General features: G+C 40.1%; 1 protein-coding gene across 3 annotated transcripts in view; it reads right to left on the bottom strand.

The window, feature by feature from the left end:
* The window catches only part of LOC132381023 (AMP deaminase 2-like), a 167468-nt gene that overhangs the window by 124344 nt on the left and 17941 nt on the right, over nucleotides 1-25183 (bottom strand). For 2 of the 3 annotated variants that reach the window (XM_059950116.1, XM_059950117.1), the window contains exon 1: nucleotides 16703-22069. The exons of the other annotated variant lie outside the window; for it this stretch is intronic. In XM_059950116.1, coding sequence (XP_059806099.1) covers nucleotides 16703-17048 — 346 coding nt within the window. In that variant the 5' untranslated portion in view covers nucleotides 17049-22069. Of the gene's footprint in view, nucleotides 1-16702; nucleotides 22070-25183 lie in introns of those variants that run through there. 3 annotated transcript variants of the gene reach the window in all.

Raw genomic sequence — 25183 nt, 5'->3', positions numbered from 1 at the left:
TGGATAAGAGTGAATTATTTCCTTTAAACGCACAAACTTTATTGAATGACAGGATACCATTTAAATTGTTACTGATAATTTTACCTATTTAGGTATAAAAATTACCAAGAAATATAAAGATTTATTTAGACTGAATTTTTTACCTATGCTTCATCAAATTCAACAACTTACTACAAGATGGTCTCCCTTATTCTTATCATTAATTGGTCGGATTAATGCTATTAAAATGATGATTTTACCAAAATTTTTATACTTATTTCAAGCCTTACCAATTTTTATTCCTAAATCTTTTTTCGATAACATTGATTCAAAAATTTCCTCATTTGTGTGGCAAAATAAAAACCCTAGGTTAAGTAAAAAGCAATTACAAAAATCTAAAAAAGATGCTGGTTTAGCTTTACCTAACTTTAGATTTTATTATTGGGCAAATAATATTCGTAACTTAATGTATTGGAAATTAGATTTGGATTCACCACTGTGCCCGCAGTGGGTAAATTTGGAATGTAACGAGGTAAAGGGATATTCTCTATTCTCTGTTCTTGGTTCTTTTCTTCCTGCTGATTTAGTTAAATTCAATAAACATATCTAATCCTGTTATCAAACATACATTACGAATTTGGTTTCAATTTCGTAAGTTTTTTACTCTGAAAAACTTTGTTCTTGATAGCCCTATCTTACTTAATTTTTTTTTCAAACCTTCCTGGACAGATCAAGCTTTTAGCATATGGAAAAGGAAAGGTATAAAATGTTTTCGTGATCTTTTTTTTTAAGATACTTTGATGTCCTTTGACCAACTTTCCAACAAATTTAAATTACCTAAATCTAATTTTTTCAGATATCTACAAATCAGAAATTTCTTACATAAAGTTCTACCATCTTTTCCCAATTCAACTTCAGTGGATTTCTCAGATTTGATTTTTACCTTAAACCCTTGTCAGAAGGGATTAGTAGCTTTTATTTATAATATGATTATGAAGATACAACCAGAAATATCAGATAGAATTAAACAAGAATGGGAAAAAGAACTTCGATATGATATTTCAACAGATAAATGGGAAAAAATTTTACAAATGGTTAATTCCTCTTCTATATGTGCTAAACATGCTTTAATACAATTTAAAATTGTACATAGAGCTTATATGTCTAAAGATAAGCTTGCTCGATTTTACTCTTATATTAACCCTCAATGTGACAGGTGTCATCTAGAAGTGGCTTCATTGACCCACATGTTTTGGTCATGTCCCACTTTACATAACTATTGGAAGGACATATTTGTTACCATTTCTTCAATTTGGAATATCGATTTACAACCTCATTTTATTACTGCAATTTTTGGTATACCAAATGAGGATGGTATTCAGTTTTCCCCTTCAATCAGACGAATGATTGCTTTTGTAACATTAATGGCCAGAAGGTCTATATTACAAAACTGGAAAGAAGTAAATCCTCCTACCATGTCTCAGTGGCTTTCCCAAACTATTTCATATCTAAGTTTGGAAAAAATCAGAAGCACTATTTTTGACTCATCAGTCAAATTTGAAGAAACTTGGGGACCGTTTATTCGACATTTTCATATGAATTAATCTGACCTTTTCCAGACCTTCTTTCTGCTTATTCTTGTTCAGGTATGGAGTTCCGGAGTTTTTTTGACACTATCACATACTTATAAACTGTTACTATTGCCCATGTTAGTTTAGTTTAGTGTTTTTTTAATCAATATACATTTTCTTTTACTTATTTTCAATTTTTTTTCTTTTTTGACGATTATTTTTGTTTTTTTTTCATATATAGTTATACAGACTTGATTGATTAATGTACTTTTTTCTGTTGATGTTTTAATAGGATATTATTATCTTATTACCAATGTAATTTCAAGTCTATTGTATTCATAACCTATTCATTATTATGTTATGTTTTTCTTTATATATATATGAAACTTAATAAAAAGATTGAAAAAGAAAGATAAACTAAGTTTGCCTTCCTATCTTAGCACTCCAGCTTTCTTATCTAAGATTTGGAAGCAAATTTTGTTTGATAACTCAACATGCCTTGAAATATCTTGTTATATTAAGTGCTATTTAAAAGGACTTTTTCCATTCTAAATTTTTTTGTAAGTTACTTGGTTTGAAAGTTAATCCAATTTCAACAAGTGGTTTGTACTGCATAGTTAAAATCCAGAAACTTTAAACTGCACTTTCTCATGTTCAACTGTATACAAGTAGAGAAATACAGATAAGAATATACCATTTGGCGATTTCAACCAAATTCTTTGCAAAGTTGAGATGCTCCTATTCAATGCCAAACACCAGTGAACCTTGCTAGAATGTGTGAGTGTATATATATTCTCTCTCTCCCTTCTCCTCCTCCCCCCGCCCCTCGGTGTGCACTGTGATGTAACCTGGGAATACTGGGTGTTTCCGGTCTTTTAACATCAGACAGCCTCACCCAGGTGACCTAGCCAGAGTTGAATAAACCCCAGCTTGAGTTTTTCCCCCATGGATTAAGATAATGAAAGGCATGTCACTTCAAGTGCTAGGGTATTGCCGACCTCATTATTAGGTTTTATTTGGCCATTTGGGGAATAGATTATGTTTTGTGGCCTGCTTATTAGGCCTCATTTCAAAGTCAGATATACCTTCCTTACTTTTAGTTTTCACGGAAAATTGAAGGCCTGCAGAGCAATGTTCCCTCTAAGGTGTGCACACAATTTAAACTGCACATAAAAGGTTGTCATGTTGTAACATTAATTATATTTCACAAGCGTACACAACCGCATTTCCTTTTCCAGTGTTGACAAAGTGGAGTTTGCAATGATTTGGCTGCCAATTTTAGAACAGGCTTATTTTAATGCAGAAATTATTGATTCACTATGTCAAATTCCAAAGAAGCAAAGGCTATGAAGCGCAAAATAACTGCTAGTTCATTTAAAGCGAAATGCTTAATGAAACAGTAGGAACTACTACACTGAAAGCTCACAAGGTCAGGAACATGCAGCTACAGGAATGATATTTGGACACTTGACTTTTTAAAGTGTCATTTAGCAAGCAAATCACATATGGACGGTGTGCAAAAGCAATGGTGAGAAAATCCTTCATTACCCACTACAAGCCTGCTACATTATTTTGTGAAAGTGCAGATGAACGAGAGCGAAAACAATCACACCCAGAGGAGATCTAAGTTCTTATTTAGAGTGTTTTGTTAGCTGGTTAAAATGAATACCTCTTCATAAAAGTCAGAAAGTCAGTGTGCACATTGTTGTCACTGGGCAAAAAAATGCATTGCACAAGATTTTTGTGCGCAGTGGTCATGACAAATTAGAGGGAACATTGCTACCAAGGTGTATGAACTATATCAAGAAACAAAACCTGGGAAAAAAAATCAAAATGCAGCGATATAAAAAAAATCAACATTTGACCACGCCATCAGGGGAAAGGTAAAAAAAAAGATTGAAGATGTTGACATAAATGCAATTCAATATTCATCAGAATGTCTTAGTTTCGATGTTGATATTTTAAAAAGTGAACTTACAGCTCATTTTAAATCAGAATCAGGTTTAGTATCATAGCATATGTCATTAAATTTGATGGTTTCTGGCAGCAGTACATTGCAATACATAATAAGAAAAAAACTAAATTACAATAAATAAATATTTATATGAAATTAGAATAACTAGTGTATCAAGAGCAAAAAATAAAAAAGTGAGGTAGAGTGCATAGATATTGCTAAGGATTTCCACTAATTAATACATATGATATATGCCACCAACTATGTTGGCAGAAACAGAAAGAAACCTCAATCAGAATTCAGTTGCAAAAATTATTTTTTTTAAAAACACAAATATGAAGGAAAGAAAAGCTTTGGGTAGGGGATGGACGAGGAAAATGAACAAGAGAGTTGGATACTATAATACCAGCTGTTATTGTAGACTTTCTAATTGCCTCGAATGGCATCTTGTGTGGCAGCAGAACTCTCAATGGATATGATTAAATATTCTCGTTTCAGCCTGAGACAGCTAAAAAACACAACTGCTTCCAAGATCAGTACGGTTAACAAAGAGGTCTTAATGCGATTAAGTGAACTATCGCTGCTTAAAACTGATGGAAGTAATGCCAATTGTGGACGAACTCCTCACCGGATTCCACGTAGGAATCGTGGCTGCAGGTCAGAAATACAAGTGCGTTTAAAGAAACAAGTTTTAAACTCTCAATACTGACTATCTTGCTGACAAATGTGCAATCTCTGGTGAATAAAATTGATGATGTCAGAGCTAGGGTGGTGAATCAGAGGGACATCAGGACCACATTCATGGAATCCTGGTTAACCCCTTCTATACCAGATGCACTGATTCAGATCAATGGGTTTCCTACACACTGTCAGGATAGATTTAGAGTCTCCCAAAAGCAGAGGTGCAGAGGATTAACTCAAGATTAACTCCTCTTGGTGCACAAAAATATCAGGGCTGTACCAATTCTTCTCACCAGATCTGGAATATTTCGCAGTTTCGTGCTGACCATTTTACCTACCAGGGAGATTTCCATGATCATTTTGGTAGTGGTATACATTCTACCTCAGGCCAGTGTCAATCAGGCTTTAGATGATCTGAGCAATGGGATCAATGTGCACGAAATGGTGCACCCTAACACATTCGTCATCGTTTTGGGGGATTTTAACCAGGCCAGTCTGGGAAAAAAAAAAATCACTGAACCATTACCATCAACAGATCACTTGCAAAACCAGAGGAAACAACACGCTGGACCATTGTTGCACCACCATCAAGAATGCCTACCGTGCTATTCCACGCCCTCACTTCAGGAAGTCTTATCACCTAGCTGTACTTCTACTCCCTGAATATAGGCAGAGTCTGAACACTGCAGAGTGAGGACCAAGAGGATATGGACAAGGGAAGCAACAAGAGCCCTTACAGGACTGCTTTGAATCGGTGGTCTGGACCGAATTCAGGGATTCATCTTCAGACCTGGATGAGTATGCTGCAGTCACTCCGAAAACTTGTGCCAACCAACTAACAGGAGTATTCAAGGGCATTTTCAACCTCTCACTGCCACGGACAGAAGTCCCATTTGCTTCAAAAAGGCAACAATTATACCAGCGCCTGAAAAGAATAACGTGAGCAACCTCAATGACTATCGCCCAGTAGCACTCACTTTGAGAATTTTTTGCTTTGAAATGCTTTGAGAATTTGGTCATGTCTAGACTGAACTCCAGCCTCAGCAAGGACCTGGACCCACTGCAATTTGCCTATCAGCACAATAGGTCTACAGTAGAAGCAATCTCAATGGACTTTTACACAGCCTTAGACCATCTGGACAATACAAAAACCTATGTCAGGATGCTGTTCATCCATTATTGCTCAGCATTTAACACCATCATTCCCAGATTCCCTGATCGAAAAGTTACAGAAACTGAGCCTCTGTACCTTCCTCTACAATTGGATCCACAACTTCCTAACCAGAAGAGCACAATCTGTGTGGATTGGTGATAATATCTCCTCCTCGCTGACGATCAACACTGGTGCACCTCGAGGATGTGTGCTTAGCCCATTCTTGCTCTTTTCTTGCTATACCCATGACTGTGTGGCTAGGCATAGTTCGATTACTATCTATAAATTTGCTGATGATACAACCATTATTGGTAGAATCTCAGATGGAGACAAGAGGGCGTACAGGAGTGAGATATAACATCTAGTAGAGTGGTGTCACAGCAACAGCCTGGCACTCAACATCAGTAAGACCAAAGAGCTGATTGTGGACTTCAGGAAGGGTAAGATGAAGGACCACATACCAATCCTCATGGAAGGATCAGAAGTGGAGAGAGTGAGCAGTTTCATGTTCCTGGGTGTCAAGATCTCTGAGGACCTAACCTGGTCCCAACATATTGATGCAGTTATAAAGAACACAAGACAGTGACTATACTTCATTAGGAATTTGAAGAGATTTGGTATGTCAACAAAAACACTCAAAAAAACTTCTATATATTGTTACGAAGCCCTGTAACTGGGTCACTTACCAGCAAAGATAGAGAGGTTTGTTGAAGTCTGACCGTACTATTTTTAAAAGTATTTATTGATAAAGGGGCACAAAAATAAGATAAATGCAAACATACAGATAAGATACATCATCAATACTAAATCTAAAAGCGCGGGTATAATAATAACCAATAAGAAATAGCTCTATCATTGTCTAGGGTGTAATGTATTGTCCTACGGAAATATAAAAGTCACTGTTAGTTTGTTCATGCTGCAGCGTTTTGGGTTTAAGAAAGAGATGGTTTAAACTTGCCCAGTCTTTTATGATGCCAATCCATTGAGTCGGGGAGTTGGTTCCCCGTTGTTAACTAAAAGCCGTTTTCCGTGTTACAAGCCACCAGTCCCAGGCAACGGAACTGAACGCACGTGGCCTCCTTCAAATGGCTTCCCGCTATCACCGGAAGTGCTAGCGTTTCTTCTGGTGCGTCTGAGGGGCTGTTCCCACAGACCCTCTTTTATTCTGACTCGCAGGGTCGTAGATGTCAATCAGGTTGGGGGTGATGCAATCTCTCCCTCAACCAGCCCACTTTGCCTGAGGGCGTCCACATAGTACAGTCTCCAATCCACAAAATTCACTTTCCGGAGACAATGGCCATGTCCCGTAGCTTTACATCGCTGGGGAAACGAGACATTCTGCACGTCTCTCTCTCATTTCCTGGGCCCCCTGACCCAACCCAACAGTGATCTTGCGATTCTCACAAAGGAGGGAGCTGCAGGCATAACACCCCCTTTCTTCAACGCGTTTTTACCAGTGGTTAAAACGAAGTAGTACAGAGTCTTACAGGATTGTGGAATCTAACACATTACAAAAGCTTCTCCTTTTCACTACAGAGGAATACAGTTATACAGTCAATTCAGCATCTAAACAGTTTATGATTACAGTGTCACTTCCTTTAATATCTCAATGTCTTGTACCTTACTAAAGTCTTGTAGCATCAGACTTCAATTTAATAACCACCTATTTTTATTTCCTCCCCTTAGCAACAAAACAAAGGAGTTGTGATCTTAGCTTACTTGTGCATCCACAAAAGTTTATGTAAATACTAATCTTTCGGTTGTTTTCAAACTTAACAAGCAGGCTTCCATGGGGTTGTCTTTATTATTCACATGCTTTGTCGAAATCCCGTACAACCAGCTTTGCTATTTAAAAATGGCGTCCCCATTAACCGTCGCCTCTTTTCCGGTTAGTTCCCATGTGGGGAGCTGGGGTACTTTGGCGAAATAAACTCTCGCCTGCTTTTTCCATAGGAATTATTTTATCTACACCGTGTCCCAAACTTAGACCATCTTCTGAATTTCCACCCAACTCTTTAATTTTACACAGGTGGCTAGCCCTCTCGTCAGGACCCTTCAGGCTATGTGTTTTCAGTTCGAACTCTTTGTTCAAGCAGCATTTCAAATTCTGCCTTTACACCACACTCTGGAATAACAATAGCACGGTGGGGGGGGGGGGGGCGTCATCTCCTGGCTTAATCTGTAAGCGATCTGCAGGGTTTAAAATTTCTTCATTCGATTTGGGAACTACAGATTTTCCATTCCTTCAATAATACTATTTACCTCCCCATTTTTGAGCTCTGCATTAACTTTTAACACACCTTCAAGCACAAACACCTGGGAACTCTCACTTCCCACAATTACCAAGGTTAACCCTTTCTTCACTGAACCAAGTCTATCTGACCCACAAGGACGGCCGTCTCGTTCCACTGAATCAAATACCTCAGACATTTTCTGAGCTCTGTTACTAGGTTCAGTACCACGTGCATCCCCATCTTGGACACACTCGAACGGGACATTGGCCTCTTCCTGGCTTTCAATACCTGTACCCTTTTCAAATTCTAAGTTCCCCCGATCCTCCCAGTTACTCTCTGGGCAACTCCCTTCCGGAGTAAACGCAACCCCATGGGCTGAAACAACCTCATCTGCCAACCCAGCAGACTTCTTCAAGACAAGGGCACCCTTTTCATCTAGGACTGCCCTCATTTCATTATCGGGACCACCTTTAGAATTTTCAACTTCTTCAAACAGTTCTGCCAAACCAGACAGATCATCCCTGTCCAACTCTAGACCTCTTAACTGCTTTAGCGGTTCCTCATCTTTATTTTCTGCCTCTAGAACCTTTCTGCTCGCTAAGGGCAGATCTACCTCCTCTCCCTTACCCTCTTTCCCTTTACTACTCTTCGTTTTACCACCCCCTAAACTGTACAGGGTCGGTAGAAACGTCTCAGCCAAATCGAAACTGGCCGGATTTAAACTGCTCTCATTCTCAGCTGCTTCTCTCGACATGCTGCGAGTGACCGCGCCTGCGGGATAGATCTTGGAATCTAGGGGTGGGGCTGCAGCACTCACCGGCCGGCTTGTCATCGTCATGGCTGCCCAAACCTTACCACCTGCTAAATCGTTACTGAGAAGGACGTCCACATCAGTTCTCGGGAATTCTGATCGCACCCCTATTTCAACTGGTCCAGATACCAGCTCACAATCCATAATGACCTTATGTAAGGGCACCATTTCTGTCCCTTTACTTATTCCCTTCACAACTACCATTCTCCTCTTGCGACCAAACACGAGTACCTTACTGCTGATCAATGACTGCTCAGCCCCCGTGACTCTCCAGATCCATACAGGAACTGGTGTGTCTCCCTCCCTCACAGACACGGTTCCGTGTGACAGACAAGTCTCAGACCTTTCTCGTACTCTGTCTACCCGGGGCTCTCTTGTCAATCTACTGATTACCACGGCACATCCGATAGGGACTGCTGCTTTCCCCTTTCCTGTTTCTTTCCTTGGAGCAAAGCACCACGATGCAATATGTCCCACTTTTCCACAATTAAAACAGGTCAAGCCCGGAAATCTCTGGCCGTCTGGCCTCTCCCCCTCAACCTTACCACTAGCTCCCGGCGAGACCTCTGCCTCAGCCAGCGGACTTTCTCGATCGTTCCCATGGTCTCTCTGGGCACTTTTATTCGAGGAAAACTTTGTCTTGTGGGTTAGGGCATATTCATCTGCGAACCTAGCAAATTCTGAGATGGACTTACTCGGCCTCTCATTCAAATACATCCGGATATCCTCCGAAACACAACATTTAAATTCCTCAATCAGAATTAACTCCCTGAGACGCCCATAATCCTCTGCCACCATCTCTGCTGTGCACCAACAGTCCAAGAGCACACCCTTCTCATAGGCAAACTCGGTATACGTCTGATTCCACCCTTTCTTTAAATTTCTAAACTTTTGTCTATACGCCTCAGGTACTAGCTCATTAACTCCGGAGAATGGCCGCCTTTACGTTGTCATAACTCTCCTCCTCCTACAGGGCCAATGCCGTATATGCCCGCTGTGCCTTCCCCTTTAAGACACTTTGTAACAGCGCCACCCACTGACCTCTGGGCCACTTCTGCTTCACTGCCACCTTTTCAAAAAGCAAGAAATAACTATCAACATCCGTCTCCTCGAACGGAGGTACTAACCTCAACTCTCGACTAACATTGAACCGCTCCTCTCGGTCTGACCCCGGAACTCGTGGCTCTTGCCATAACTTCTCCATTTCCAAGTTACATTTCCTCTGTTTCTCTTTCTCAGCTGCTTCCAGCTGTTTTAACCGCATTTCATGCTCTTGTTTCACCTCTAACTCCTTTAGCTGGAGCACATACTCCCTCTCTCTCTCTCGGCTTGTTCATTCTCCTTCTCAGCTGCCTCCAGCTGCTTTAACTTAATTGTATGTTCCAACTTTAATTTCTCCAACTCTAACTGAGCCGTCCCACTATCTGGTACCTTTTCAGGGATATTTTCCAATACCTCAGCTGTAAAAACATTCTTCCCAATATAATACTGAGTTATTGCCCTTCGCACCTCCCGCTTTTTCACCCCTGCGAGGTTTAACTCCTTCGCCAAACTTATCAAGTCTGATTTGGTGGCCGCCTCCAGCGCCTCCAGAGTCGGGTTTTCTATAAATTCACCCACATCCATCTTTGCTGGTTTCCCGTCTGGCTACCCGCTTAACCAGATCCAAGTTTGGACTTACAAGCCCGATTCACTGGCCTCCCAATTTGGTGTCAAATCCCGAGACGAGAACGCCACTTGTTACGAAGCCCCGTAACTGGGTCCGTTGAAGTCTGACCGTACTATTTTTAAAAGTATATTGATAAAGGGGCACAAAAATAAGATTAATGCAAACATACAGATAAGATACATTGTCAATTCTAAATCTAAAAGCGCGGGTATAATAATAACCAATAAGAAATAGCTCTATCATTGTCTAGGGTGTAATGTATTGTCCGATGAAAATATAAAAGTCACTGTTAGTTTGTTCAAGCTGCAGCGTTTTGGGTTTAAGAAAGAGATGGTTTAAACTTGCCCAGTCTTTTATGATGTCAATCCGTTGAGTCGGGGAGTTGGTTCCCCCGTTGTTAACTAAAAGCCGTTTTCCGTGTTACAAGCCACCAGTCCCAGGCAACGGAACTGAACGCACGTGGCCTCCTTCAAATGGCTTCCCGCTATCACCGGAAGTGCTAGCGTTTCTTCTGGTGCGTCTGAGGGGCTGTTCCCACAGACCCTCTTTTATTCTGACTCACAGGGTCGTAGATGTCAATCAGGTTGGGGGTGATGCAATCTCTCCCTCAACCAGCCCACTTTGCCTGAGGGCGTCCACGTAGTACAGTCTCCAATCCACAAAATTCACCTTCCGGAGACAATGGCCATGTCCCGTAGCTTTACATCGCCGGGGGAACGAGACATCCCGCACGTCTCTCTCTCATTTCCTGGGCCCCCTGACCCAACCCAACAGTGATCTTGTGATTCTCAGAAAGGAGGGGGTTGCAGGTATAACAATATGTACCATAGTGAGCATTCTGACAGGCTGCATCACTGTCTGGTATGGGGGGGGGGGGGGCTACTGCAAAAGACAGAAAGAAGTTGCAGAGGGTAGTAAATTTAGTTGACTCCATCTTGGGTACTAGCCTACAAAGTACCCAGGACATCGTCAAGGAGTGGGGTCTCAGAAAGGTAGTGTCCATTATTAAGGACATCCAGCACCCAGGGCATGCCCTTTTCTCACTGTTACCCCAGGGAGGAGGTACAGAAGCCTGAAGGCACACACTCAGCAATTCAGGAACAGCTTCTTTCCCTCTGCCATCTGATTCCTAAATGGAAATTGAACCCATGAACACTACCTCACTTTTTAAAATATATATTATTTCTGTTTTGGCATGATTTTTAATCTATTCAATAAACATATACTGCAATTGATTTACTTGGGTTTATCATTCACCTATGTCAGGAAATTTTTTTGAGTGGCAGCTGTACAGTGCAATACATAAAATTACAGTACTGTGCAAAAGTCTTAGGCACCCGAGCTCTATGTGCCTAAGACTTTTGCACAGAAATGTATTTATTTACTCTAAACAAAGGCCATTGGAAACAGTGTAAATCCAGATCGTATTTCGAGGATTACTACATTGTTACAACAATTCTCCTCTGAATGCCACTATACACAGTATCAGTTTTGAGAACCTCATAGCTGGCAACTAAGGATACTTCATCCAGCTGGTATTAAAAGGGATAAAAAGATACCCCAGCATCATTATACAAAATCCAATCCCACTGAATAGAGATAATCAACTGCAAAAATTTTCCATACAAATAAGAACATTCTAAATAGACTTAACAATAGTCATCTCCAGCAGCAGTAGCTTGTTAGTACCAGCTGGATTTTCTTTCAATCCCTATTTTTAAACTTGCAGTATGTAGTGCCAAATATTGACATAAGCTACATTTGCAAATGACGCGTAGAGGTTATTCAATACTAAACTCAAGCATTTGTATTTTATCAAGTATCCATAAAGCATTCTGTCATCACATCCTCATTGAGAATTTTCAATATTTGGGGGATTAAAGGCTTACTTGTTTACAGCACAGTGTACTATATTGAAATATTCACAATGCTTTAAGTTAAGGACAAGCAGGTGAGCTCATAAGCTATTTCCACTTATAACTTTACCTTCTCCAAATAGGAAGGAGTCAGAAAAAAAGGTTAAAAGAAAATATATAAAGGCGATTTTAACATTATTCAGGAAAAGCATAAGACGAGTTAAAATACTACATATAATTTGAACTGCTTGAACTACACAATCAAAATTTAAATGCTCTTGTAAGATTTTAAAGTGTCATCAGCAGACTTCAAAAGGGATACACTTGACTTTAGAAGAATTCTTTGAAGTGAAAAGAGAATGCAATCAAGTACTTTCCTACCAAATGCGGTAAGCATATACAACAGTTCATCTCTATGCGACAGAACACACATCATAGTACAATAGACTCTGATTTATTATTTCATGCATTATTGCACATTGGTAAATTATCATTGTGTATGTTATTATCCTGGATTTTTTATTAGTTAAGTCGGCACACTGCCTAGTGTGTTTTTAAATGTTGCTGCTCTAACAAAAGAATCAATAATACCACTCCAGATCAATAAAGTATTTATTTTTAAGGTCAGCATATTATACACTGGGCGAACAGCAGAATAGATAGCAAGGTAGCCATAAAACACAAGAGCAACTATTTAGCCAGAGAAATGTTCCAAATCAATGAGCTGTTGTCTACAGTTCACACCAATGGTTTTGTTGTTGGTTTTAGATGTAGATGTTTTTGAGGCATTGATCGTGGGGATAGTCAGAGGCTTGTTCCTAGGGCTGAAATGGCTAGCATGAGAAGGGGCACAGTTTTAAGGTACTTCAAAGCAGGTACAGAGATGTCAGGGTTAAGTTTTCTCTTTACACAGAGAGTGGTGAGAGTGTGGAATGGTGACGGTGGTGGAGGCGGATACCAAAGGGTCTTTTAAGAGACTCCTAGATACATGTTCAGCACAGCTTTGTAGGCTGAAGAGCCTGTATTGTGCTGTAGATTTTCTATATTTCATGTCTATGTTTCTTCTAAGTACAACATAGATGAAAGAAATGGGAAGTATGGTAACAAAATGCAGGAAGTCTGCAGAAATATGAAGTGATGCATTTTGTTCCTGGCTAATGAAGAACTTTCCTGCTAATTTACACCAGCTGAATGTTCATCCAAATGAAGGACTGGCAATAATGAACAAACTGAACAATGACCACTCATATTTTTACTAAGTTAAAGTGCTGTAGTAGATTTTTTTAAATGACTGGTAACTTTGTCATGTACAGCCACGAGTTACAATAAATGAGGAAATGTGTAACTGGCATTTATCTGACAATGCAACCTTTTTAAACAAATGTTATCTGCAACTTTCATTGTTGCCAATGCAAAACAATCTGGAATTTCTCTATTAGACCATTTATGTGGGGGTGGGGGTGGGTGGGAAAGGAGAAGGAAAGGAACATGTTAAATTTTACAGCAACAGTGAACACTTGTTAGACCCTATACCAACTCAAACTTAAAGATTAAAGATTAGCTTTATTTCTCACATATACAGTACATACAGTAAAATCCAGTGTTTGAATCAATGACAAACACAGTGCAAGTATATGCTGGAAGCAGCCCACAAGTGTGCAAACATAGCTTGTTCACAACTTACTAATCCTCAACCATATGTCTTTAGAATGGGGGAGGAAGCTCAAGCACTCAGAGGAAACCCACACAGTCACAGGGAGAACATACAAACTCCTTACAGACAGCTGTGGGAATTGAACCCCAATCTTACAGCCAATGCTGTAAAACATTGCGCTATCATGTTGCTCCTGTATTAGGGGCCTATATTAGGACCTGAAGTTTTTAAACCAAATCCTGACTTTTAACATCAATAAAACTGCCAATATCTGGCAATGTTGACCTTGGTTTATTGAAACATCTGCTTTCTAAATATGGATGTCATGCACAATTACTGAACAATCACACTTGTTTAGATTAGGGGTTCCCAACCTGGGATTCAGAGACCCCTTGTTAATGGTATTGGCCCAAGGCCTAAAAAAGGTTTGGAACTCCTGGTTCAGAGGAAAATAATTGGTAAAAGTATGGGTAGGAAATGAATACTTTAAATGGATAATTCCAACAAATTATTTCAACATAATTTGTTCAAATTTATTAAAGGCCTAAATTTAGCACTATTGTCTAGTCTTTAAAATGAACAGTTTGTTAAATAAAAGCAGCATTAATTTAAAAATGAAGCCCCATAAACAAGGATGCAGAAATCTGCAAATGCTCTATTTGACTGAACAAATAGATTTTTTTGTGAAACCTGAAGCCACTACATTTTTCAATACAATGAAATCTGTTTGTAGTAGCCCAGTAGATTCCAATATGTTACATGAAAACCAGCAAAGGCAACAGATTTTTAAGGTCTTTCACAAAATGCTAAGGTCCTCTCCATTTAGCAGTCTTTGTAATATGCCAGTTTAGCTACTGAACCCGGCAGAACCATTTCTACTGACAAGATAAGGGACAGGACTGGTGCCTTAAAACCAGTCGGTTCGGACAAATGGAGCTTGTCAGCCGTGGTTGGAAGCTCATCTAGGAGAAGAAAAGCTTTGATCTCAAATCTCCGCTGCCTTGCGGCTATACTCACTCATGGGGAAGGCTTCGGAAGAAAACACAGAGGGAAAAATCTAGAGCTGAAGTCCCTACAGCAGTCCTACATTGTGTTCAACACAGGCAACTCCTGCGACATTGCTGGTGCCAAATTGTCTCTGCTGTTCCTTTGGGATCATCAGATGCCTGGAGAGGGGGAGCTTACTACATGGGTAACGGCTTGCTCTCCATGTCATAGTGCACATTGACAGCCAGGATGCAACATCCATGTCCAACCCTGACAGAGGCCTCATCATCAGACTGAGAACCGTTTCTGTTAATTTCAAAAGGAATCATTTTCGAAGCTGAAATTGTACTCCAAGAAGATTCCCTTGTTGTTAAGTATACTGAATGCCATTGGACATGGACAAGGTTAAACATTCAGTCAAACTTAGGACAAATATTTGCTAAGGTAATGCTAGAGCAGATTTTCTAATAGGTGTCAAGCAGGATAATCTCCTGGAACCCCTGTAGCTGATCACTGCTGTTGGATGTACAATTAGGGGAAAATGGTGCACTCCTCTGAAGGGTAAATAACAACCCACTGATATTTATCTTATTTCATGCTTTTGAATGATGAAAATTTTCAACAAGCTGCTTCCACTAAAGAGTTAAAAATGGAGCCATGTCAAAATCTTAGCGTTCTTGTCACTTAGTATTCTACTTTTTTTATGTTAAAGTAAAAGGTTAACACTGATTATCTGACCAGATTAACACAAGGTCAATGAGCGGAACTTTGTAATTTTCCAATATCAAAACATATCCAAATTATGCAATACAATAATCCTCATGGTTAATAATACTAAGCTTGGTGTAGATCACTAAATGATAAGTTACTTTTAAATAATTCCATTTGAAGTGCTTACAACCCTGTAACTTTCCAACATCTCTGTGCTCCTCCAGTTTTGGCCTCAAGTTAGGGATCTAATTCCCTAACTCAACCTCTCATGAAGGGCATTACTGTCCTGACTCTGTCATCTGTGATTTGTCAAAATGCTTGCTTCATCAGCCCTGCCTAAATGCAAAGTTGCTGTCTAAGTACATATGATCTATCAAATGGGAATACACCAGAACATGAGGAGGGTAAATCACTTCAAATGACCGGGTCCATTCTGATGCAAGGTCAAAACAATACCAGTAATTCTGTTTTATTCTCTATGCCTGATCTGTAATATTCTGACAGTTTGTTACTTTTTATTTTAGATTTTAATACAAATTGCCAATCTTTAAAGTTTCAAATCTGGCACATCAATATTCCTCATTAAAATAATTCATTTTGCCTTTTGTGAATATGCTCTTACTTTGAGCTTTACTACAAGCAGCAGATTTGAAGGCATTTTGTATATAGTTATTTATAATAGATCTGTTATATAAAATAGGTATTTGGGGGGGGGGGAATTCATAATGAGGCACTTCTATGATATTCACAAATGCTTTCAAGTCTGAGTCATAAACTGCTTTATAGAATTGACACTGTTTAAACTCATCCATCTCCAAAATTAAAAGTCATTATGGCACTAATGGGAATACAACTGAACAATAAATCAAGCATTTGGTTAAAAGCACAAACATACAACTAGTACTGGGCATAAATAATGAACAGTTAGAAACCAAAGTGCATTAGAAAATGAGGAAAGAAAACACCTATCATCATTTTGATTATGGATCAAACGTATTATATCTTTAATTATGATTTGGACAAGCTTTAAACCTTCAACATCAGTAAACCTGATTTAGATGTGTAATTGCGGACTAATGTCTTACATCTCTGATTTCAGGTTCAAAATTAATTTAATTCCTGAGGACAACTGCCTGATGTATATTTTTTGAAGCACAGATGCCAGTTATCATTAAGTGTGGACTAATTCCGCCTCCCCCGTCCACACTTATAATACAGAGAACAGGCATCACCGTGATCTGACAGGAAGCAGTTATCCTAAAAACAAGCCGGGGGAGGGGGAGAGAAGCTACTTTTAAAAGGAAAAGGCGCAGAGCTAAATATCAACTTAAGCAATCGATTAGTGTTGAGCAAAATGACAGGCGCTGCAGCAGTTTGCTTTTCCGGCTTGGAGAAAGGGTTATGTGAGTGCTGAAAGTTGACCCTTAGCTGAAGGGACTCACCTACGGGCTCGGTGCTCTGCAGACTGCTCCTGCCGTGGAGTCTGGGCCGAAGTTTCTTGGCCCTGCTGGGGACTGGGTCTGACATCTTATCGCCAGCTGAGGATCTCTCCGACTGCGAGTGGTTGCTGCTGCAGCTGCAGGATGAGGGGGAGGAGGAGGAGGATGCTCCTCTTTGACGCGAGTCGCCCCCGCCAGCGTGGAGAGCAGCAGCAGCTCGGCTCCACGACCGCGCAGGCGCCCCAACCGCTTGGCCGGGCCGGCGGTGCGGGACAGCCGCAGGCCCGGCGTCTCCGGGACAGGCCGCCCTTAGCAACGGGCTCAGCGCCGGCCGGAGCCACCGTCTCATCGGGCTGCAGGTACTGTACACTGGTGACCGCGATAGCGGTGAGGAGGAGGCTGGGAGTGAACCCTCACTCACTCCGCAGAAGAGCGAGGCGTCGAAGCTGGTGACGAACCCTCGCCCCTGAGGGACAGGGAGAGAGTCTGGGGATTGGGACTGGGTACCCAGAGATGGAGGAGGAGTATTATAGGGACAGAGAGACGGCGAGAAGAGGTAGGGTCTGGGAAGTACGGTAGGAGGCTGAGAGTCAAACACTCACCCAAAAAGGGACCGAGTAAAGCAAGATGACGAGCCCTCCCGTAAGCAGAGAAAGACTGGGATGTATGCCCTTGTCCCCAAGGATGAAGAGAGGCTGAGAATGAACCCCCACACAAAGAGTGAGAGGCTAGTGACAAGAATTTACCCCCCCCCCTCCCCAGGGACAGAGCCCATCCCAAGGACAGGGTGAGGAGACTAGGATTGAGCCCTCCCCAGGGGGAGGAAGAGGAGGAGAAAAATAGGCAGCAAAAGCTCACCCAAGGACCCTGAGGGAGGAAGAGATCGACAGCAAAGCCCTCATGTACAGGGAAACTGATGACAAGTCCTCACCCACAGGGACAGAGGGGGAGACTGGCGATGAGACCTCGCCAACAAGAACAGAGAAACCTCACCCACGGTTACAGACAGACAGGAGTCGAGACCTCATCCACAAAGACAAAGGGGGTAGACCAAAAAGGTTAACATAAAATAAACTGAGAAACTTGCAGGTCCAAACTCCAGAGTAGACCAAGTTCTGCAGCTTCAAGTAGAGGGACAGTAGAATTGTAGTTGCAGATCTGATTGTTCTCAAGGCTTTATCTACCGTAATTCCTGAAATACCCACTTTAAAAATAAACTCTTACTGAGTAAACATGAGAGGCATTCCTAACACTGTGTTTTAGAAACTCTTCTGTATTATGTGCTTTGGCAAACATATCCCATGCTAGAAATAAACTTGGTAACACTATATAGACCAGTGAAAGCAAGATAAATGAAAAAGATGGCGGTAACTTTGCATATCCGTAACAAAAAGATACAAATGTAAAATCCAATCATTTTCAAAAGGCTTGCCATTGCCATTATTACGCAACACACACAAAATGCTGGTGGAACACAGCAGGCCAGGCAGCATCTATAGGGAGACGCACTGTCGACGTTTCGGGCCGAGACCCTTCACCAGGACTAACTAAAAGGAAAGATAGTAAGAGATTTGAAAGTAGTGGGGAGAGGGGGAAATGCAAAATGATAGAAGACTGGAGGGGGTGGGATGAAGCTAAGAGCTGGAAAGGTGATACAGAGCTGGAGAAGGGAAAGGATCATGAGATGGAAGACCTCGGGAGAAAGAAAGGGGGAGGGGGGAGCACCAGAGGGAGATGGAGAACAGGCAGAGAGAGAGAGAGAGAGAGAAAAAAACAACTAAATATGTCAGGGATGGGCTAAGAAGGGGAGGAGGGCATTAACGAAAGTTAGAGAAGTCAATGTTCATGCCATCAGGTTTGAAGCTACCCAGCCAGTATATAAGGTGTTGTTCCTCCAACCTGAGTGTGACTTCATCTCCATAGTAGAGGAGGCCATGGTCTATCAAGGCCCGCAAGTGTCACCATGCTTCCAGTGCCAACAAAGCATATCCATGGCTTACTAATCCTAACCCATATGTCCTTGGAATGTGGGAGGAAACTGGAGCACCCAGAGAAAAATCTGCACAGTCACAGGGAGAACTCCTTACAGACAGCAGCATGAATTGAAATACTTTGTATTGCAATGATGACCACTTATCATTCTACAATTGTCGGTAACGTTAGTGAAGCAGCAGCTAGTTTTGGACCCAAGTTCCAGACCCAGAGACATGAGTTAAACGCCAAAAATGACATCTGTGGATTTTAAAAATTGAATGTAGAATTAAAAGAAATTGCTTTCTTCAACAACCATGAATCTGATGCACTGTTATAATGACTTTATTCAAGATACTGCATGGAAATGGCCTTTCCAGCCCACCAAGGTGCGCCATCCAGTAATTTACCAATTCAACCCTAACCCAATCATGAGACAATTTACAATGACTAAATAACCTACTAATTGGCATGGCTTTGCACTACAGGAAGATATCTTAAGCAACATGCACAAAGGAACTCAGTAAGACAGGCAGCATCTAGGGAGAGGAATGAACAGTTGACATTTCAGGCTAAGACTCTTCAACAGCATTCTTATCTGATCTAGCCTATACACAATCCAAAACCACCAATGTGGCTGAAATCTAACTGCCTCCTCAATTCAGGTATCAAAGACGGCCAGTCAAAGGTTCCATGTGCATTTTATTATCAAAGTATATACAGTGTGTATAACCTTGAGATTCATTACCTTACAGGCCGCAACGAAACAAAGAACCCTAATGGAACCCATTGAAAACAAAAGAAGACAATTCCAAACACCCAGTGGGCAGAGAGAGAAAAAAAACATTGTACGAACAATAAAAGCAAACAAACAGTATTCAGAACTGAAGTTCACAATGCTAGGCATCACTGTAGCTGATCCAGAGGTCCACTAGTTGCAGGCCACAGCCTCAGTCCAGCTCAGAATGAGCAAACCCCACAGACTGTCTATCACCTCTGGCCCCAACCATTTCAATTTGGCCCAGCGCTTAAATCACCTAAACCTTTGGTCATTCTTCACCCACAGGCTCAGACTCTGCCGCTTCATTATGGCCAATACCCAATCTTTCCAACACAACTCGGCTCTTAAATCGATCAAGCTTTGGATCTTTCCCGCCACGTCGAATGTGCCGACTTTCCAACTCTGTTTGGCTCTTAAATCAATCATTTCTTCTACAAGATATTTATCACCTAAAATATTGACCAGGTCACCAGGAATAGCTCACTGCTATAGAATAAAACTCCAGAAACTTTGCTTCCTTATGAGAAAAGATAGGGGTCCTAGTTAACAGCTCATCTAAAACACCACAAAAACAAACTTGTGTCTCTTACTGGATCATTTATGACAAGATGTAACAATCAACTTCATAATGACTGCTGAGGGGTAGGAAAATTATAACCTGTAATTAGATTTCTAATCAATCAGCTAAAATAATGATTGAATGGTTAGCAATAACAATCATTATTAGATATTTATGAAAGAAAATAGCAGTGCTGTCAACAGAATAATCAGTTTCTTTCATCATTAATGATAGATGGAAAGGCAGGATGATAGACTGAAGTTTTTTTGGAAGGAAGTGCTCTAGATATGACAATCCAAACCATGATGATACAGTTATACACTGAAAAATATAACTTGTATCACACACATTCTTGTTGATAAATTCTGCAACACAGAACAAAAACTTGCAAATGAGCAAGTTCACATTATATTGTAACCAACATCATTTTAATTGTTCACAGTGGTGACATTATCATTAAAAGATAAATTCAGCAAGGCCTATTACTGTGTGATTACATAAAATTGTTGAGTAACTGAGTCATGATGATTAATCAATTAAGACTTTAAAATTTTACATTCAATGTTTCATAGACAATAAGTTATAGTTTGAAATAAAGTTAGTTTTGTTGCTTTGAGGAAAAATACAATGACTTTTTTGACTTACAGATTTGTAAATGCAATAACTGACTTTGTTTTTGTAATGCTTTGTGTTGGGGGAAAATTTATAATATAAAAGTATCATATTGCTCATTGATAATGAACAAAGTATGAAGTACAAAAACTGCGAACACTTTATTGTTCTTAAATATCTTCAGGTTAGCTTGATCACATTGCCTCTAAATAAGCTGTGTCCTCAAGACATCTCTCTTGGGTTTGAAGACCTGTGGTGGTCTTCCATTCTAATTCAATTCTAATATGATAACGCCATCAGTATTCATCTTTAAGATAAACCAGAAAATGCACAGATGCCATGTAACAGATTTTCTTCATCGGAAGTATCAGATGCTGGCAACTGTAGAGGATCTTTGTGCTCTTGTTTGTTACTCTAGTGTGTACTTAAGGAGTTATACTAAAATGTCTCTGATCAAATCCAGGCTCCGTGCACTATACTAAGTAGAGTTAATTGCTGAAGAATTTTAAAATCTGCTATTCTGGTTTATACTCTTTCCTGAATTGGCAATGGTGGTTCACGGCTAAGTTAGTAAGTCAGAGGCTTGAACAGAAGCTCAGGAGACACAATTCAAAATCAACTATGGCAGCTGGGGGTAACATTAAAGAAATAAAAACCAACAGATTATCATGAAACAAATCTTGTTTGCTCATGTCCTTTCGGGAAAGAAATATAATATCATTATCTAGTCTCTCCTTCATGTGACTAAACCCTCAGCAATATTTTAGACACTTCACTCCCATGAGATGCCTGATTTGGAATTCATCAGTCCCTTCAAGGATTAGGGATGCGCATTTAAGTTTGACCTTTTGGTCTTCTATCCTTCTGAGCGAACAAAATAAGCATCCATCTTATTATGTAATAAACTGCCTGTCACAACTGTACAAAAACAGTATAGGAAGAGTTACACCATATATCTGAAAGCCAAAATAGTGATCCATTTCACTGAATTCAGTCATTACAAGAATCTGAAACTACAAATCCTACTTCGTGCCCCGTTAATGTTAAATATAGAGAACAAGGGAAAGAAAAATAAATTAGGTAGTTGACAATTAAAATACCTACTGCATACACAAATGAGGATATATTGACTTTGTCAGTTCCCCTTTTGATAATTACACCAATAATGTTGCTATGGCAATATATTGAGCCTACGTGAGTCTGCTATATAATCTTACTGCAACCCACTGTGCAAAGACTTGTCTTTTTTTTGATGATCCACTTACTTCAACTGAAGGCAAAATTGTTTCTTTAAATACATACTGTACATTTCTCCATCCACTTTTTTTTCCTGCTCTCTGCACAAACTGGTGAGAGGAATGTTACATCGAACCACATGCTATTCCTGAGAAGTTTCTTATCATGAATAAAATATTTAATATTTATGTATTCTTTTACAGAAAGCAGCATAAATTTGCAGAAGAAAAGCTCACTTCATCCTGGCATTTTATTTCCCAGAGGAAGACAGGACTTAGGTAAAGCCTCCAATGACATATAGCATAGATGGGTGAGATCATAAATGTTTTTTTGAGGTAGTTCAATTTCTACAGAATGAGGGCATTGTTTTGCATAAATCCTTTAAAACCAAAACAGTTCCTGCCCTCTTACATTAAAATACAGTACATTATCATTTTATTTCCTATTCAACATCAACTTCCATTTACATGGGAAAAGACTAGAAGGTTTTCAAAGAAATCTAATCCAACAAAATCTGTAGGAGCCAAGTATCTATTTTCTGTCAGTCTCAATGCACACTTATTATGGATAATTTGTTACATGGGTTGGGGTGTGGTAGAAGAGAATGAGTAGAGTTACATTTTCACACTTTGTCTAAACTCACTTTAGTCTGGTTAGAGCCAGGGAGGATGCCGGGGATGAAATTTTTTTGTTGACCACTGAAGAATGTTAATTTCGCTATTATGTTAAGATTGCTAACATTACTGGTTATTTCATTAGTTTTTTTATCATTACAAGATTGTTCGTCTTTGCTGATTTCTTAATAAAAGATCAAACATACTCTTTTGAACTTTGGAACCTCATTATTTTGGATAATACATCATATAGTACCAGCCCCCATATTTAGTTTCTGAGCCATTTTGGTTTGTTGTCAGGTAACCGCTACAAGGGTCATGCAAGAAAATACCCAATATTTTGTTAAAGAAAAAGCTTTCTTTCAGTAGATGAGAAGAGGAGAGGTTCTGGATGAAATTTCAGAGCTGAAGACTTCTGGCCATTCATAGGGCAAATAAATTCCAGGATGTTCAAATGCTCTACAACTGGAGAAATACAGTGGGCATGAATAACTAAAAGGTAAAGGAGGGGAGGGTAGAGGATTTTAAAATTGAGGCATGATTAAGAATACACAGAGGTAATGGACAAACTGGAAGTAGGACAAGGGCAGCAGAATTCAAACTTCAAAGTAAATGTTATTATCAAAGTACATGTATGTCACGATATACAACCCTGAGATTAATTTTCCTGTGGGCATACTCAGCAAATCTATAGAATAGTAACTGTAACAGGATCAATGAAAGATCAACCAGAGTGCAGAATACAACAAACTGTGCAAATATAATTAAAAAGCAATAAATAACAAGAACCTGGGATAATGAGATAAAGAGTCCTTAAAGTGAGATACTTGGTTGTGGGGACCAACCAACGTATAGTAATCCCCTTTTGTTCAAGAGCCTGATGGTTCAGTGGTAGTAACTGTTCTTGAACCTGGTGATGTGAGTCCTATGGCTCTTGTACCTTCTACCTGATGGCAGCACTGATAAAAGTTTTTGATATCCTTTAATTTGTCATGAGTAAAATAAGGGAACCTGGGCAAAAGTGTGCTGGAATAGTCAATAGAGGTAACAAAGGCATAGGTATGGTTTCACTAGCTGAGGCAAGGGTGGAGTTGAGAAATGCCACAAAGATGAAATTAGTGAGCCCGAGTTGATTGGCATCTTCATTGCCATGGACATATCGGGCCAAAGAGTGACTATGTGGGATATCTTATTTGTCTGGTTCAAAACTTGCCTCTGGTCAAACACAACACCAAGGTTACAAACAGATTCATTCAGACAGATGCCAGGGAGCCCATCAACACTCTGTATTCTCTGTGCTTCATATAATGTTGAACGAATTTCCTGACTCAAAATATGTCATCAAGCTTTCAATTACTTGTTGACTTTACATCATTTGTTCAACCCCACCTACCATCCCCTGGTGAAAACTTCCACAAGGATTGGTTTTTAAACCCCTACAGAAGTCACACCTCCAGGAGCGCCACAACCTTGTCATGGTTTGGAGACTTTCATGCATCAATGACCCAGGGAGCTGTGTTGGCTGTAGTCAGGGCTTTATGCTTTGGCTTTTGGTAGGGTCACTCATATCAGACATGGCTGAGGGTAGTCCACCGGTCCTCCAAGTTCGGGGGGGTTCATCTCAAGGCTAACAGCCCTGAATGGGCAAAATAAATTGTTACAGAAACAGCAATAGAGAATCCTTCTATATCTGTGTGTAGCAGTTTGGCCAAGGACAGACAGGGATGGAGGACCATCATTCAGCAACGTAATGGCCAATAAGTACAGAAGTCACAGTTTGAAAAAAAAATCCTAGCTTTTTATGAAACATGATACTTGTAAATACAATTCCACCTATACAAATAAATCTGCTAAATTTATCTAATATGACTGCAAAACCAGAGTAATGAGATTGGGGAAACACGAGGAAATCTGGAAATTCAAACAACACACACAAAATGCTGGTGGAACACAGAGGCCAGGCAGCATCTATAGGGAGAAGCGCTGTCGATGTTTCGGGCCGAGACCCTTCGTCAAGACTAATGGAAGGTGTTCCACCAGCATTTTGTGTGTTGTAATGAGATTGGGTCTTAATCTGCAATTGTCTTATAAAAAGTTATAAGTTATTGATTCCTTTATTTCCACATTGTTGACAGCAAGCAATGATTTCGAATTGTCCACTCTTGTGTTAGTAATTTATAATATTAATTAAATAAAGTGGAATGCACTCGTGGAATTTTCTTCAGGGTTCGGAGGTTCGGCTCGGGGCTAATAACCCTGACTGGTAAAACAAAACTGTCACTAAAACAGCAATGTTCACATCTGGGTTCAAGAGTATTCCAGAGTCTCCACCTGGGACTTGCATGACTGGCAGTAGTGAAACCAAGAGGAAGCTACTGACATAATGAAGGAAGCCCTAAACACCACCAGGGATCAAGGACCTTCACTGCTGCCTTAAATGCCAGCGGCGTAACGGGCAGTAAGTACTTCTGGGATTGGCTTTTGGATAATAAGAATACCGTATTTTCTCAATTCACTTGTCATGTCAATTGAAACAATAAATTTACTAGCAACACACACAAAATGCTCAAGGAACTCAGCAGGTTAGGCAGCATCTAAGGGAATGAATAAGCAGTCGACATCTCAGGTCAAGGCTCTTCTTCAGGACTGGAAAGGAAGGGAGGAGATAGCTGAATAAAAAGGTGGGGGGAGGGTAAGGATGATAGCTCGAA

This window comes from Hypanus sabinus, chromosome 25 (genome assembly GCF_030144855.1).
Source record: "Hypanus sabinus isolate sHypSab1 chromosome 25, sHypSab1.hap1, whole genome shotgun sequence".
In the NCBI taxonomy this organism is placed as follows: Eukaryota; Metazoa; Chordata; class Chondrichthyes; order Myliobatiformes; family Dasyatidae; genus Hypanus; species Hypanus sabinus.
The sequence above is the reverse complement of the archived record's forward strand: the minus strand, read 5'-3'. Positions and strand labels throughout refer to the sequence as shown.